Source organism: Bos javanicus, chromosome 21, assembly GCF_032452875.1.
Source record: "Bos javanicus breed banteng chromosome 21, ARS-OSU_banteng_1.0, whole genome shotgun sequence".
Lineage (NCBI taxonomy): Eukaryota > Metazoa > Chordata > Mammalia > Artiodactyla > Bovidae > Bos > Bos javanicus.
The window spans coordinates 20,581,276-20,596,143 of NC_083888.1; the positions used below are offsets into that span (position 1 = coordinate 20,581,276).

The following is a 14,868-nucleotide window of genomic DNA, read 5'->3' on the forward strand; positions in this document are numbered from 1 at the left end:
CCTAAAAATCCAGCGCATTTGTGCTCAGTCGTGTCTGACTCTTTGCGACCCCATGAACATCAGGCTCCTCTGTCCACAGAATCTTCCAGGCAAGAATACTGGAGTGGGTTGCCATTTTCTCCTCCAGGGAATCTTCCTTACCCAGGGACTGAACCCTTGTCTCTTGCAGCGGGTTGTTTTTTTTTTTTTTCCCACCACTAGCGCCACTTGGGAAGCCCACCCCAAAGAGGGAACCAATTATTATTTCATTATTTCTATTATTGCTCTAGATGGAGCTGGCATCAGGGACAAATGACTTGCAAAATCACACAGGCCCTCATGCTTAGAAGGGGCCTGTGTTGGTTTAATGCTGTTGTTGCTGTTTCGAATTTTTTAAAGTTTTTTTTAAATAAAGGGGTCCCACATTTTTGCACTTTGCACTGACCCTGGCCCAAGATCATACAGCTCTTAAAAGCAGAGTGGATTATCACCCCATTAAAGAAAGAGGAGGAACACACTTGAAGCAAAGAGGCTTGTTGGTGTGGGGCTGGTCTGGGTCCACTCCCCAGGGAGGTTCCTTCTCTTGTTCATTCCATCACAGGGAGGACGCTGGTCTTGCCTCTCTTGGAGGAAGTAGGGTAAGAGTTTCAGAACTTCCTCTTACTAGCTGTGACAGGCCCTCTGAGCCTCAGTTTCTTCATCTATAAAAGGGAGGGAATAATGCCTGTGAAATATTGTGAGGCGTATCCCTCTAGATGCATGACTGTCCCTCTCAGTTCAGTTGCTCAGTCGTGTACAACTCTTTGTGACCCCATGGACTACAGCACGCCAGGCTTCCCTGTCCATCACCAATTCCCGGAGCTTACTCAAACTCATGTTCTTCAAGTCAGTGATGCCATCCAACCATCTCATCCCCTGTCATCCCCTTCTCCTGCCTTCAATCATTCCCAGCATCGGGGGCTTTTCCAATGAGTCAGTTCTTTGAATCAGGTGGCCAAAGTACTGGAGTTTCAGTTTCAACATCAGTCTTTCCAATGAATATTTAGGACTGATTTCCTTTAGGATTGACTAGTTGGATCTCCTTGTAGTCCAAGGGACTCTCAAGACTCTTCTCTAACACCACAGTTTAAAAGCATCAATTCTTCAGTGCTCAGCTTTCTTTACAGTCCAACTCTCACATCCATACATGACTACTGGAAAAACTATAGCCTTGACTAGACGGACCTTTGTCGGCAAAGTAAGGTCTCTGCTTTTTAATATGCTGTCTAGGTTGGGCATAGCTTTTATTCCAAGAGCAAGTGTCTTTTAATTTCATGGCTGCGGTCACCATCTGCAGTGATTTTGGAGCCCGAGAAAATAAAGTCTGTCTCTGTTTCCATTGTTTCCCCACTTGCCATGAAGTGATGGGACCAGATGCCATGATCTTAGCTTTTTGAATGTTGAGTTTTAAGCCAGCTTTTTCACTCTCCTTTTTCACTTTCATCAAGAGGCTCTTTAGTTCCTCTTCACTTTCTGTCAACTCTAGATGCTGGAAATCTATAACTCCCCACCATGTGCTCCAAGTGCAGCCTTGGCAGGTCCTTTTCTTTCCCCCTGAGAGGCCCAAACACATTAAGGTCCCAGACTTCAGCTTTTCTCACACAAACTAGGACAGAAGCAATCGTGGGGAAAGTTTTCATTCTGGAGCAGGGGTGTAGGCGGCAGAGTCCTTAAGGAAGTGTTGCTGCTACTGCCCTCTGGTGGTAATATATCTGTATCTGCACAAATTCGTAACATCCTTTGCTGAGGCTGCTGATGCTGCTAAGTCGCTTCAGTAGTGTCCGACTCTGTGCGACTCCATAGACGGCAGCCCACCAGGCTCCCCCATCCCTGGGATTCTCCAGGCAAGAATACTGGAGTGGGATGCCATTTCCTTCTCCAATGCATGAAAGTGAAAAGTGAAAGGGAAGTCGCTCATTCGTGTCCGACTCTTAGCGACCTCATGGACTGCAGCCTACCAGGCTCCTCCGTCTATGGGATTTTCCAGGTAATAGTACTGGAGTGGGTTTGGGGAAATACAAAGATGCTTGATAACATACTGCTGCTGCTGCTAAGTCGCTTCAGTAGTGTCCGACTCTGTGCGACTCCATAGACGGCAGCCCACCAGGCTCCTCCGTCCCTGGGATTCTCCAGGCAAGAACATTGGAGTGGGTTGCCATTTCCTTCTCCAATGCATGAAAAGTGAAAGTGAAGTTGCTCAGTCGTGCCTGACTCTTAGCGACCCCATGGACTGCAGCCCACCAGGCTCCTCCATCCACGATTCCATTAAAAAAAAAAAAATTTGATGTTGATGTTTGGTAGAAACAAACACAATACTATAAAGCAATAATCCATTAAAAATAAATAAAAAATAAAAGGGAATAGCACAGTAAAAAAATAACTGATTGCTACTCTTCTAGACACTAGGGATGCAAAGACAAATAAAACACAGTTCTTGCCCTCACTGTAGATGTGAAACAAACTCTGAAAGAGATAGCTTAAATACAGTACAACAGGGCTTCCTTGGTGGCTCAGCAGTAAAGAATCTGCCTGCAATGTGGGAGGCCTGGAGTCAGTCCCTGGGTCGGGATGATCCCCTGAAGAAGGGAACGGCAAGCCACTCCAGTTTTCTTGCCTGGAGAATTCCACGGATAGAGGACCCCAGCTGGCTACAGTCCATGGGGTCAAAAGGAGTCAGACACAACTGATAGACTAACACTTTCACTTTTCAAATACAGTGCAATGTGATGTTTTAATAAAAACAATGATTCCTGACTTCTGGTTCCAGACAAAATGGAGTAGACATATTTATTTCTAGTCTTCTGACTAGTAAAAGCTAAAGTTCCCCTGGACATTCTATATAAACAAACATAAGAATATCCTGAGAGTTTGCAAGAAGAGGCAGACTGGCCAGACCTCTTGAGACCCAAGAAATGACACAGCAGTGTGTACTCTGGGTTTCCTTTATGCCTTTCATATCGAACTAGGTACTGGAGAAGTGGCAATCTAATAAAGGATGCAGGCCAAAAAAACCAACAAAACCTGCTCTCTCTAGTCAAAAGAACAGGAAAGGGGCAGGCTAGTAAGAGAGAAAACTTTTAGGCAATAATAAATCACTTCAGTCTGGCCAGAATTTAAAAAAAAAAAAACACAATGCGATGGCTTAGCCCCGTAGGGAGTCTACAATTCCAGACTTGGACATCATGAGGTGGCCCCCTCCCTGGTCAGAGTGGCATCAGAGAAGGCCAAGTGGGGAGCTGGAATTTTTTTTTTAAGGGTATGAGAGGATGTTTCTTTATTTACTCAGGGCTGCGCTGGGTCTCTGCTGCTGCACGCAGGCTTTCTCTCGCTGCAGCAAGTGGGGGCTACTCTGTATTTGTGGTGCTCAGGCTTCCCACTGTGGTGCACTCTCTAAATATGTGGGCTTCTCTTGCTGCCACATTGTCTTACTATAGAGAGAGGTTGTCTCCTTTCAGTCTAGGTAGATATTCAATGCATGTATTAAATTCTTCCTGCTTTAAATACCTAGCATGGTTTCTGAGTCCTGCACTGAACCCTCAGCCCTTCTTTTTCCAGGCTTCCCAGGTAACCTTCATCACCTGGATTTAACCCCTTACCGCTCCGTATTTCCCCTAAGACCCCATCTCCCACCCTTCCTTGAGCCCCTGTAGTGTTTGCTGGAATGGCAGTGCACCGTGAACAAACTTATCTATGTCCTCAGATCTTCACCTTCCTGCTTTTGGAAACCCGGCTAACGCCTGCTGATACTACTTCCAATGTAGTTTCCCCAAGTATGGGCCCTTTTCCCTCTCCCACCACTCATTCCACCTGGCCTGCAGGTGGGGGGAAGCTGTCCTTTTCCCTTCCCCAGGCTTTCTGATGTTAAACTGTACCCTATCTCCTTGTCACCGTCATCTGTAGATCCTTACCTCGGTCACTGAGCATTTGGGCCACAGGCTCTGTCTCTCTCTACCACTGCCCCTACTTCAGCATCTGTGAAAATGATCCATCCAACATAGACCTCTCAGTCGGTCTTCCCAAGTTCCCCAGGCTCCCTTGCAGCTAGAGGTAGTGCTGTGTGACCCACTGAGACTGAAGTCACAATCTGATGGTGGGATGGATTCTGTGAAAGCTTTGCTTTCTTGCCTTGGGATCTGCTCTCTTCTTCTGACCTTGAATACAATTGGGGTATATTGGCCAACCCAATAAAAGAGTAGAAAACAGGGAGAGAAAGAGAAACAAATATTAAATAAAGAAACTTTAAGGGAGATTGCTGAATGCAGCAGGGAGAAGAAGTGCAGAATAGCCAGATCCCTGTCATTGTTCTAAATGAAGACCTAACCAATCAACTTTACTCTTAAAAGTATTCTATAATAAGCCCCTCCTTATGAAGCTGATTTTTCAATCTAGGTTGTAAGCATTGTACCCTGGGAACCTGCTTTTTGGAATCTGAATTTGATCCCATTTGTGATTCTGCTGTGTATAAAATCATGGAGACTCTTCAACTGCTCTGAGCTTCAGTTTCCTCTATTTGTCAAAGCAAGAGTCTAATAATAACTCTTTAGAAATTAGCTTGGTGAATAGGGAGCAAAATCCTGTCCTAGGATTTTTGCACCTGCTCTTCCCTCTTCCTGAAACCCTCTGCTCCCAGATGTTCACAGGGCCTCTCTCCCTTTGTGTCCAAGTGGCTTCCCTGACTGCCCTATTTGAAACTGCATACTCCTACCTACTCTATGTTACTTCTTCCACCTAATTCTACTCCAAAGCTTTTATCATCACCTAACATCGGACACGACTGAAGCGACTTAGCAGCAGCAGCAGCAGCAACATATACTTCCTTCTTTGGCTCTCCCTACTGGAATGTAAGCTTCTCAGGGCAAGGACAGTTAGCTCTTTTGTTCCCTGTAATGATTATTTATTGAATGAATGATGAACAGGTGTGCGTGTTTTTAGTAAGCAAGATCCTCTGGAGAAGCATTTGGCTACCCACTCCAGTATTCTTGCCTGGAGGATTCCATGGACAGAGGAGCCTGACAGTCTACAGTCCATCGGGTCCCAAAGAGTCAGACAGGACTGACTGACTTTCACTTGACAAATTAACACTAAAAAAATGTTTGTTGCTTTGACAGTCGATGGATTAGGAAATGTCAGGGAATAAATCTACTAAGCATCTTTAATGGTCTTTCTTGAGACAATTGGCTCAGAGAATCTCAGGATTGGAAGAATATTTAAGGTAGCCCAGTTCCAGATAGAAAGTTTAGATTCTCCTCTGCTGTTAGAACCAATAATAGGAATCTCTAGGATCTAGAGCCACAACTTTTTCTACAATTGAGGATTCTTCTATTTGCAACAGAAGGATCCTTTTCATCAAGAATATTCTCCCTGAGAAGGGACATATGTATACCTATGGCCAATTCATGTTGATGTATGGGAGAAACCAACACAGTATTGTGAAGCAATTATCCTTCAATTTAAAATAAATATATTAAAAAAAATATTCTCCTCGAATGTAAAGGCAAAATAAAAAAAATATAGAACTGTAGAAAACTTGGAAAATGCAACAAAAAAAGCCAAAACAAACCTTTAAAACCATCACCATCTTATTACCAGATACACTTAAATTTTCCCTACACAGTATTAACAGTTTAAAAATATATATGCAGGTAGACAGAAAATTTTGGGATCTCATTGCATGTGTGGTTTTGCGGTCTTTTTTTCATTTAACACTACGTATAAAAACATTAAAATTTGCACGATGTTCCCCCTTGGAAGTGTACCATAACTTATTTAATCACTCAAGCCGTTTCCTTTTTTTTCCTCAAGTTAAACTTTTATCCCAATCTTCAATTACCTTCTTCAACAGAAACGCCTAGAAACTAGGGCAAAGAGACTGAACTTATAATTTCTAATATTTTTTTCTTAAATTAGAGAAAGCTTGTCTTCGTCTTCAGATCCCACTCCATAGAAAGTTTAGGGTGGCTTACAAATCAGTTCAATTCAAACTACCCCAAATTCTCTTCCCCTACTATTTTCAAGGTCTTAGTAAATACCTCCCGCACAAGTACTGCTGCTGCTGCTAAGTCGCTTCAGTCGTGTCCGACTCGGTGCGACGCCATAGACGGCAGTCCACCAGGCTCCCCGTCCCTGGGATTCTCCAGGCAAGAACACTGGAGTGGGTTGCCATTTCCTTCTCCAATGCATGAAAGTGAAAAGTGAAAGTGAAGTCGCTCAGTCGTATCCGACTCTTAGCGACCCCATGGACTTCAGCCTACCAGGCTCCTCCATCCATGGGATTTTCCAGGCAAGAGTACTAGAGTGGGGTGCCATCGCCTTCTCCGCCCGCACAAGCACAGTCCTCCAGAAAACGGAAACCTAAAGACACAGGCCGCAGGCACCACCTCTTTAAATTTTAAAACGGAGGCTCAGGCCAATGAACGTTAAGTTTTTCCCGGAACAAAGCGTCCCGCCCACAGTCCCGCCCTCCACCAAGCAAGCCCAGGTCTTCTCCATCGCTCTTCCAATCAACGCCAAGGATGAAAGTTACTCACGTAACTTACGTAAGGCAAGCGACCAATTGGAGCTGAGTTTGGGAGTTAGCTCCACCAATGCCAGCGGCCCTTGGAGAGCGCGGGAGCTTTTCGACCAGAGTCCCTGAGAGAAGCGGAGGATGGCGCTGGTTCCCTGAAGCAAGGGCCTAGGAGAAAGCGGCGCAGGTCCGGTCTCGAACCCTGAGGCAGTGGGGCGGGAGACATGGCCTGCTGCCACAACGTAATGCTGCTGCTGGACACCGCGGGAGGCGTCGCTGGTGAGAGTCTGGTCCGGCGAGCTGCCCTGCGCCTTCTCACTTACCTGAGTTGCCGGTTCGGCCTGGCCAGGGTCCGCTGGGCCTTCAGATTCTTTGACTCTCAGGGGGCGCGGAGCCGGCCTTCCCGCGTCTCTGACTTCCGAGAGCTGGGGGTCCGCTCCTGGGAGGACTTTGAGGAGGAGCTGGAGGCCCGGCTCGGGGATGGCGCCCAGGGCGCCCACCTGCCCGGCCCGGCGCCCAGGGCCAGCCACACTCACAGCGCGCTCATGGAGACGCTGCTAGACTATCAGTGGGACCGGCCCGAGATCACGTCGCCCACCAAGCCGATTCTGCGTAATAGCGGGAGAAGACTGCTGGACGTGGAGGGCGAGGCCAGGGAGGCCGAGTCTGCGCTCGGGGGCTTTGTCAACGCCGTCTTCCTCCTGGCCCCCTGTCCGCACTCGCAGAGGGAGCTGCTGCAGTTCGTGTCCGGTTCCGAGGCCCAGGCCCAGCGCCTGCCGCCTACTCCTAAGCAGGTGATGGAGAAGTTGCTGCCCAGGAAAGTCCAGGAAGTCATGAGAACTCGAAAAATCACCCTCTACTGGGTGGATACCACCGAATGGCCAAAGGTAAGATTAAAAGGTGCTCTGGTTCTAATGAACCAGAACTTGGCAAGTGTCTGCCGAGCAGCCCCTGGACCCAGAAGGAGACTAACATGACCAACAGGTGTCCCTTCCGAAGGAAAGTCCTGGAGTCACAGCACATCCCTACAGTCATCACACCGGGATAGGTAGGCCCTGAATACCTACTGAGTCAACTCATTTGAGGACCTTCACTATTTAGGTCCTATCTGTCTTTCCAGACTTCATTTTTGTCTACACATGACTCATGTTCCAGCCTGTCTGAAACATAATCTAGTTGCCCAACAGATCGTCACAGCTTGTACTGTCTTAGTCACTTGAAATGCCACTGCTCTTTTGTGCCAGTTTAAAGACCCAGGTTCCATCGGGTCTGGAAGATCCCCTGGTGAAGGAAATAGTAACCGACTTCAGTATTTTTGCCTGGAGAATCCGATGGACAGAGGAGCCTGGTGGGCTACTGTCTGCTGCTGCTGCGTCGCTTCAGTCGTGTCCGACTCTGTTCGACCCCATAGACGGAAGCCCACTAGGCTCCCCCGTCCCTGGGATTCTCCAGGCAAGAACACTGGAGTGGGTTGCCATTTCCTTCTCCAATGCATGAAAGTGAAAAGTGAAAGTGAAGTCTCTCAGTCGTGTCTGACTCTTAGCGACCCTATGGACTGCAGCCCTGGACCAGGCTCCTCCGTCCATGGGATTTTCCAGGCAAGAGTACTGGAGTGGGGTGCCATTGCCTACTGTCTATGGGGTGTCAAAAAGTTGGACATGACTGAGTGACTAACAGTTTCAGTTTTTCATTCTTTAGGGCCTTTGCCACATGGCAGCTTACTCAATCTCAACTTCTGAATTGCCAAACACTTTTGTGGCACTTACCCTTTCTCCATTATATGTCCCAGGTGTGCAGTCACCCACCTTCCATCAAGTTTAAAAATAACCTCAGAGGCAGCCACACATCTCTCTCTTGTCTCCTGTGTTAGAGGTGTTGAGGAAATATTTGTTGGCCAAATGAACAAATTCTTACCTACTTACAGTCCTAAATGGCTAATTTGAATTTTTGGTGAGGCAGTGGATCCCCTGCTGTAGTTAAGTGCTGTGATAAGTATATATTTATATGTCCATTATTTTCTTCTGATCACTTTACATTGTCTGTTAATAATTTAATTTGAGGAGTCACTACATTGTGTACCCACTACATTGTTTTAGCTGCTGGGCAGGTGGTGGTCAGCCAGGTGGAGTTTACCTTCTGGGGGAAGAAATATTACACAGGGAAGGTTAACAGATGAGCAAGTGAGTGATAGGATTTCAAATTATGCTCGAGAATAAAGCTGAGTAAGAGGCTGAGGGTAGGGCAGAGGAGGTAGAAGCTGGAGGCAGTGGTACATAGGTTAGTAGTCAGGGAAGACCTTTTTGAACAGAGAATGGAATGGTGAAGGAGGAGGAATGTGATGTTGGGAACAAACATTCCTGGCAAAGAGAACATTCCAGTGTAAAGATCTGAGGGGAAAACAAGCCTCTTTTGTTTTAGAAACTGGGTATGCTGAAACCTGCTAGGCAAGGGGCAAGCACCAGAGTAGAGGAAGTTAGAAGGTAGCAGAGGCCTCTCTGTAGGGCCAAGGTAATAAATTCAGATTTTGTTCTGATTGGGAAAGTGGCTTAACCAGATGAAAGATGTGATTGCATCTATTGGAAACATGTCTCTGAGGTAGAAGTGCAAGGCTGCAAATGGGAAATGAGATACTTAAGACAAATAATGATACACTGGGTTAAAATTTCCGAATTACTTTTACATATAAAGCCCAAGAAAGATGTAGCAAATGCCAAATAAGCCAGCAGTGACTTGTCAAAGAAAAGAAAAAGGCAAAAATGTTTAAGGGGGTGGTAAACATTGATGGAGAAGATGGAATCCTAAAAGTGTTTGTGAAGACAGCGAATTAGGTGTTGGACACAGTACACAACGAATTAGTGCTCGATTTGGGATAATTGATACTCAATCACATCAGAGAATCTGTATTCTGAAATTGTATTATATCAGATGTTGGCTAGAAAGAAGTCTTAGCAGAAAGGGCTTGAAGATTCTTTTTTTTTTTTTTTCAGAATGATATTAAAATAAGTAGGTTGACAGTGTCTATTTAAATATTTTCCCAGGTTTCACATTCCATCACCTGCAGAGGTGGATCTTCTCTGAGCCTTCCTCCATTTGTTATGTTGTTTCCTATGAGAAAAAGCCCATCAAACAATCTTAAGCTTTTCTGGAATTTTTTTTCTAGTGTAGATCTAATTTTTCGTATTCAGAAGCCTCTGCTTTGCCATACTGCAAAGGTGAAAGGGAGACTTGCATTCTGTCCTTGGGGAGCTCTCACAATGAGAGTAGAAAGAAGAGAAATTCCAGGGCCTGCCTTGTGGAGTTTACAGTCTGGGAAGTAGAACTGGGAGAAACAGACTCAGGGAGAAGGGAATCCAAGCACATAGAACTCTTGCAAAGACATCAGTTAGAAGGGAGCATGAGAGGCCCTTCTCACATTTTCAACCTATGCTTCTGATTTACTCAGTGCATACCATGCTGGACACAGGAGCCTGGCGGGCTACAGTCCACAGGGTCAGAAGAGTTGGATACAACTCAGTGGCTAAACCATATCACCACCATATGCTGATATGCTGAATACTGAGTGCACCATTTGGGAACCAGACAGATGTAGTCCCTGCTGTCTTGGAGCTTATAGTCTTGTGCACATTTATAAATTCCTAAATTTGAAACTGCCACTAGGACTTGTCTATTACTTAGTCCATAATATGCATAAAAATAAAAACATTGCTATATTCTATATGTATACTGGTGGTTTTTTTTAAGTCACGTACATCAGTTCAGTTCAGTCACTCAGTTGTGTCCGACTATTTGTGACCCCATGAACTGCAGTATGCCAGGCCTCCCTGTTCATCACCAACTCCCAGAGTTCACTCAAACTCAACGTCCATCGAGTCGGTGATGCCATCCAGCCATCTCATCCTCTGTCTCCTCCTGCCCCCAATCCCTCCCAGCATCAGGGTCTTTTCCAATGAGTCAGCTCTTCGCATGAGGTGGCCAAAGTATTGGAGTTTCAGCACCAGCATCAGTCCTTCCAATGAACACCCAGGACTGATCTCCTTTAGCATGGACTGGTTGGATCTCCTTGCAGTCCAAGGGACTCTCAAGAGTCTTCTCCAACACCACAGTTCAAAAGCATCAATTCTTCGGTGCTCAGCTTTCTTCACAGTCTAACTCTTACATCTATACATCACCACCAGAAAAACCATAGCTTTGACTAGATGGACCTTTGTTGGCAAAGTAATGTCTCTGCTTTTGAGTATGCTTTTGAGTATGCTCTCTAGGTTGGTCATAACTTGCCTTCCAAGGCTAAACGTCTTTTAATTTCATGGCTGAAGTCACCATCTGATTTTGGAGCCCCCAAAAATAAAGGCTGACACTGTTTCCACTGTTTACCCTGTTTCCCCATCTATATGCCATGAAGTGATGGGACCAGATGCCATGATCTTAGTTTTCTGAATGTTGAGCTTTAAGCCAACTTTTTCACTCTCCTCTTTCACTTTCATCATTCAGGTATGACCTAAATCAAATCCCTTATGATTATATGGTGGAAGTGAAAAATAGACTTAAGGGACTAGATCTAATAGAGTGCCTGATGAACTATGGACGGAGGTTTGTGACATTGTACAGGAGACAAGGATCAAGACCATCCCTATGGAAGAGAAATGCAAAAAAGCAAAATGGCTGTGTAAGGAGACCTTACAAATAGCTATGAAAAGAAGAGAAGCGAAAAGCAAAGGAGAAAAGAAAAAGATATTCCCATTTGAATGCAGAGTTCCAAAGAATAGCAAGAAGAGATAAGAAAACCTTCCTTAGTGATCAATGCAAAGAAATAGAGGAAAACAACAGAATGGGAGAGACAAGAGGTCTCCTCAAGAAAATTAGAGATACCAAGGGAACATTTCATGCAAAAATGGGCTCAATAAAGGACAGAAATGGTATGGACCTAACAGAAGCAGAAGATATTAAGAGGTGGCAAGAATACACAGAAGAACTGTACAAAAAAGATCTTCACGACTCAGATAATCACAATGGTGTGATCACTGACCTAGAGCCAGACATCCTGGAATGTGAAGTCAAGTGGGTCTTAGAAAGCATCACTGCGAACAAAGCTAATGGAGGTGATGGAATTCCAGTTGAGCTATTTCAAATCCTGAAAGATGATGCTGTGAAAGTGCTGCACTCAATATGCCAGCAAATTTGGAAAACTCAGCAGTGGCCACAGGACTGGAAAAGGTCAGTTTTCATTCCACTCCCAAAGAAAGGCAATGCCAAAGAATGCTCAAACTATCCCACAATTGCACTCATCTCACACGCTAGTAAAGTAATGCTCAAACTTCTCGAAGCCAGGCTTCAGCAATATGTGAACCGTGAACTTCCAGATGTTCAAGCTGGTTTTAGAAAAGGCAGAGGAACCAGAGATCAAATTGCCAACATCCGCTGGATCATAGAAAAAGCAAGAGAGTTCCAGAAAAACATCTATTTCTGTTTTATTGACTATGCCAAAGCCTTTGACTGGATCACAATAAACTATGGGAAATTTTGAAAGAGATAGGCATACCAGACCACCTGACCTGCCTCTTGAGAAACCTATATGCAGGTCAGGAAGCAACAGTTAGAACTGACATGGAACAACCGACTGGTTCCAAATAGAAAAAGAAGTACGTCAAGGCTGTATATTGTCACCCTGCTTATTTAACTTCTATGCAGAGTACATCATGAGAAACGCTGGGCTGGAAGAAGCACAAGCTGGAATCAAGAGTACCGGGAGAAATATCAATAACCTCAGATATGCAGATGACACCACCCTTATGGCAGAAAGTGAGGAGGAACTAAAAAGCCTCTTGATGAAAGTCATGTACATTTATGTGTATCTTTTTAGTATTTCTCTATTTGACTGCTTGTGGTCTTGGTTGTGACATGCAAACTCTTAGCTGTGGCCTGTGGGATCTAGTTCCCTGACCAAGGATCAAACCTAGGCTCCCTGCTCTGGAAGTGTGGAGTCTTACCCACTGTACCATAGGGAAGGCCCCATGTACATGTATTTTTAACCAAAGCTAATGTCCTTCTCAGCTCCTTTTTAAAGTTTTACTTACTAAGAAAGTTTTAATTTGCTAAGAAAAAATTTTTTTCCTGGTCTTCTGGCTGAAACAGTTTCAGCACATTTTTTGTTTCCCTTGGGCAGAAAATCCTAATCAGAATCTATGATACCTGAATTAGCTTGCCACTCTCCCCCTTAGCCAATGAGCAAGGGTGTGGCTGCCTTGGTGGTAACATTAAATAACAATTGATTAGTCTATGGCAGCGTTTTCCAAAGTGACAGGCACAACCAGAGCAAAACATTTGCAGTACATTGCTTATCTTCACCATACATGATGTGTTCTGTTGTGCTCTGATAATTTTCTTTCATGGCTTTTTTCCTTTAACTACTGTTCCTAAACTGTTCAATCGATTCGTCCAAGTCCATCAGGGCCATGACCCCTACGTTAAGAGCGCTGTCAGGAGAGTCCTGGGTTCTTGGACTGGAGTGTCGTTGCCTTGCTGTGAACCTGGGCACCCTTATGCCCCTCTTTGAACTTTGATATAATCAAAAATGTGGAGATGACCTGGAATGCCCTTCTGGTTTTAATTTTTCACATTCACATAGCAATTTATGGTTTACAGTTGTTAGCTCATCTGTGAAGTAGGCAAACCAGCATGATCAATGTATTCTAGGGGAGGTGCTCCTTCATGTAACAATGTGTGCTAAGTCGTGTCTGACTCTTTGTGATCCCATGAACTGTAGCCTGCCAGCCTCCTCTGTCCATGGGATTCTCTAGGCAAGAATACTGGAGTGGGTTGCCATTTCCTCCTCCCGGGGATCTTCCTGACCCAGGGATTGAACCTGCATGTCCTGCATTGGCAGGCAGCGGATTCTTGCCACCTGGGAAACCCCGTAGTGCCTGAATATTGTACAGTATATTGTGGTTCTGAGTTAAATTTTACATGTTATTGCTGTTTTACTCACCCCACGCTTGGCTTTAAGATCAACAAAGATAGGGACTATGTTTTGCTAATTCATGGTTTTATCGACTTGGGTCCTTGGACTCTGTAATCAACAGAAATTGGTGAGAGGCTAGATGAAAGATTCAGTCTAGGTTTTGCTGGGACTTGTACTGCTTGAGGGAACAAGAACAAGAAACAGGTGCCCTTAGGAGACAGGCAGGGATCTGGTTTCTTACATGGGGTGCCGTGGAGCAGATGGGTGGGTTGGGTGGAGGTATAGCTTGGGTGGACTGTCCCCCTACCCCCCCAGGTGGTGCTGTGTACAGGATCATGCTCAGTACCCTGCTTTTGCTCTCAACACCTCAGAGATGGCAGTTGATCTGTGGCCTTTTTGTATCATATTGTTCAGAGTTGCCCTGGCTGCATACAGCTCCTTTTAGTCCCTCATAATTTCTCTGAATTCGTCTGTCCAGGTGCACTCACTCCAATAAAGGGTCCCAGGTCCTAGCCGGGCTCAGTGGCACGTATGGTGGCTCAATAAAAGTTTGTTAAAAGAAAGTTGGATGAAGAGTCAGCTATGTGTGATGGAGTAAGGAATGCTTTTACGGGGACAGCGGGGTTTGAGCTAGATAGTGAAGTATAATGAGTATCCAGTTGGTGAAAATGGAAGGGGAAGACACAGCAAACAGAACCAGCGAAAACATGGAAACGTTATAAAATATGGCATGTTCAGGAAACAGCAAATGGTTCAGTGTGCCCGGGACGTAGGAACGAGTGAGGGAAGGATAGTGTCTTTGCAAAAGTTGTTTAGAGCTGGGTTTAAAGGGCTCTATCACCATTACAGTAGGGCAATGGGAAGCCTGTATGAGTCTTCACAGAAGTAGCATGATTGAGTATGTAGTTTTTAGAATACTTAAAGGAGGAAAGATTGGAGGCAGAGTACAGACTCTGTAGGCTACAGTAAGAGTCCCAGTCTTAAGTGAAAACACTAAAGATAGGACTGAGAAGACCTGTTTGTTCTCCACGCAGACCTGTGGGTGGTAACCCTCTAAGGGAGATGCTCCTGCCTCACTCTGGTGACACCTGGCTGTGGTTGTGTGGTGGAGGACATGATTGTTCTCTTTTATTAATGTGTAATGGTTTTGTATTTCTTCTAACATTTTATGATTTGTCCCTAGTGATTTGCATCACTTCTGTTCCTTGACAGAAGATAGAACTTGAAGTGCTGTTTTCACTGAATAGGTGCTTTCTTAAAGGCCTATTGGCAATGGCACCCCACTCTAGTACTCTTGCCTGGAAAATGCCATGGACGGAGGAGCCTGGTAGGCTGCAGTCCATGGGGTTGCTGAGAGTCGTACACGACTGAGCGACTTCACTTTCACTTT

The 14,868-nt window shown here is 45.2% G+C and overlaps 1 protein-coding gene and 1 long non-coding RNA gene across 2 annotated transcripts in view; one reads left to right on the plus strand and one right to left on the minus strand.

Annotated features, from left to right (window-relative positions):
• Positions 1-497: 497 nt before the first annotated feature.
• On the minus strand, positions 498-6,483 carry LOC133234186 (uncharacterized). Its single transcript, XR_009732055.1, has 2 exons — positions 6,270-6,483; positions 498-4,169 (listed from the first exon to the last, which is right to left on the minus strand). It is a non-coding gene; the product is annotated as an uncharacterized LOC133234186 (long non-coding RNA).
• Positions 6,423-14,868, plus strand: part of TICRR (TOPBP1 interacting checkpoint and replication regulator) — a 43,244-nt gene continuing 34,798 nt past the window's right edge. The window contains exon 1 of the mRNA XM_061394422.1: positions 6,423-7,410. Coding sequence (XP_061250406.1) covers positions 6,748-7,410 — 663 coding nt within the window. The 5' untranslated portion in view covers positions 6,423-6,747. The remainder of the gene's footprint in view (positions 7,411-14,868) is intronic.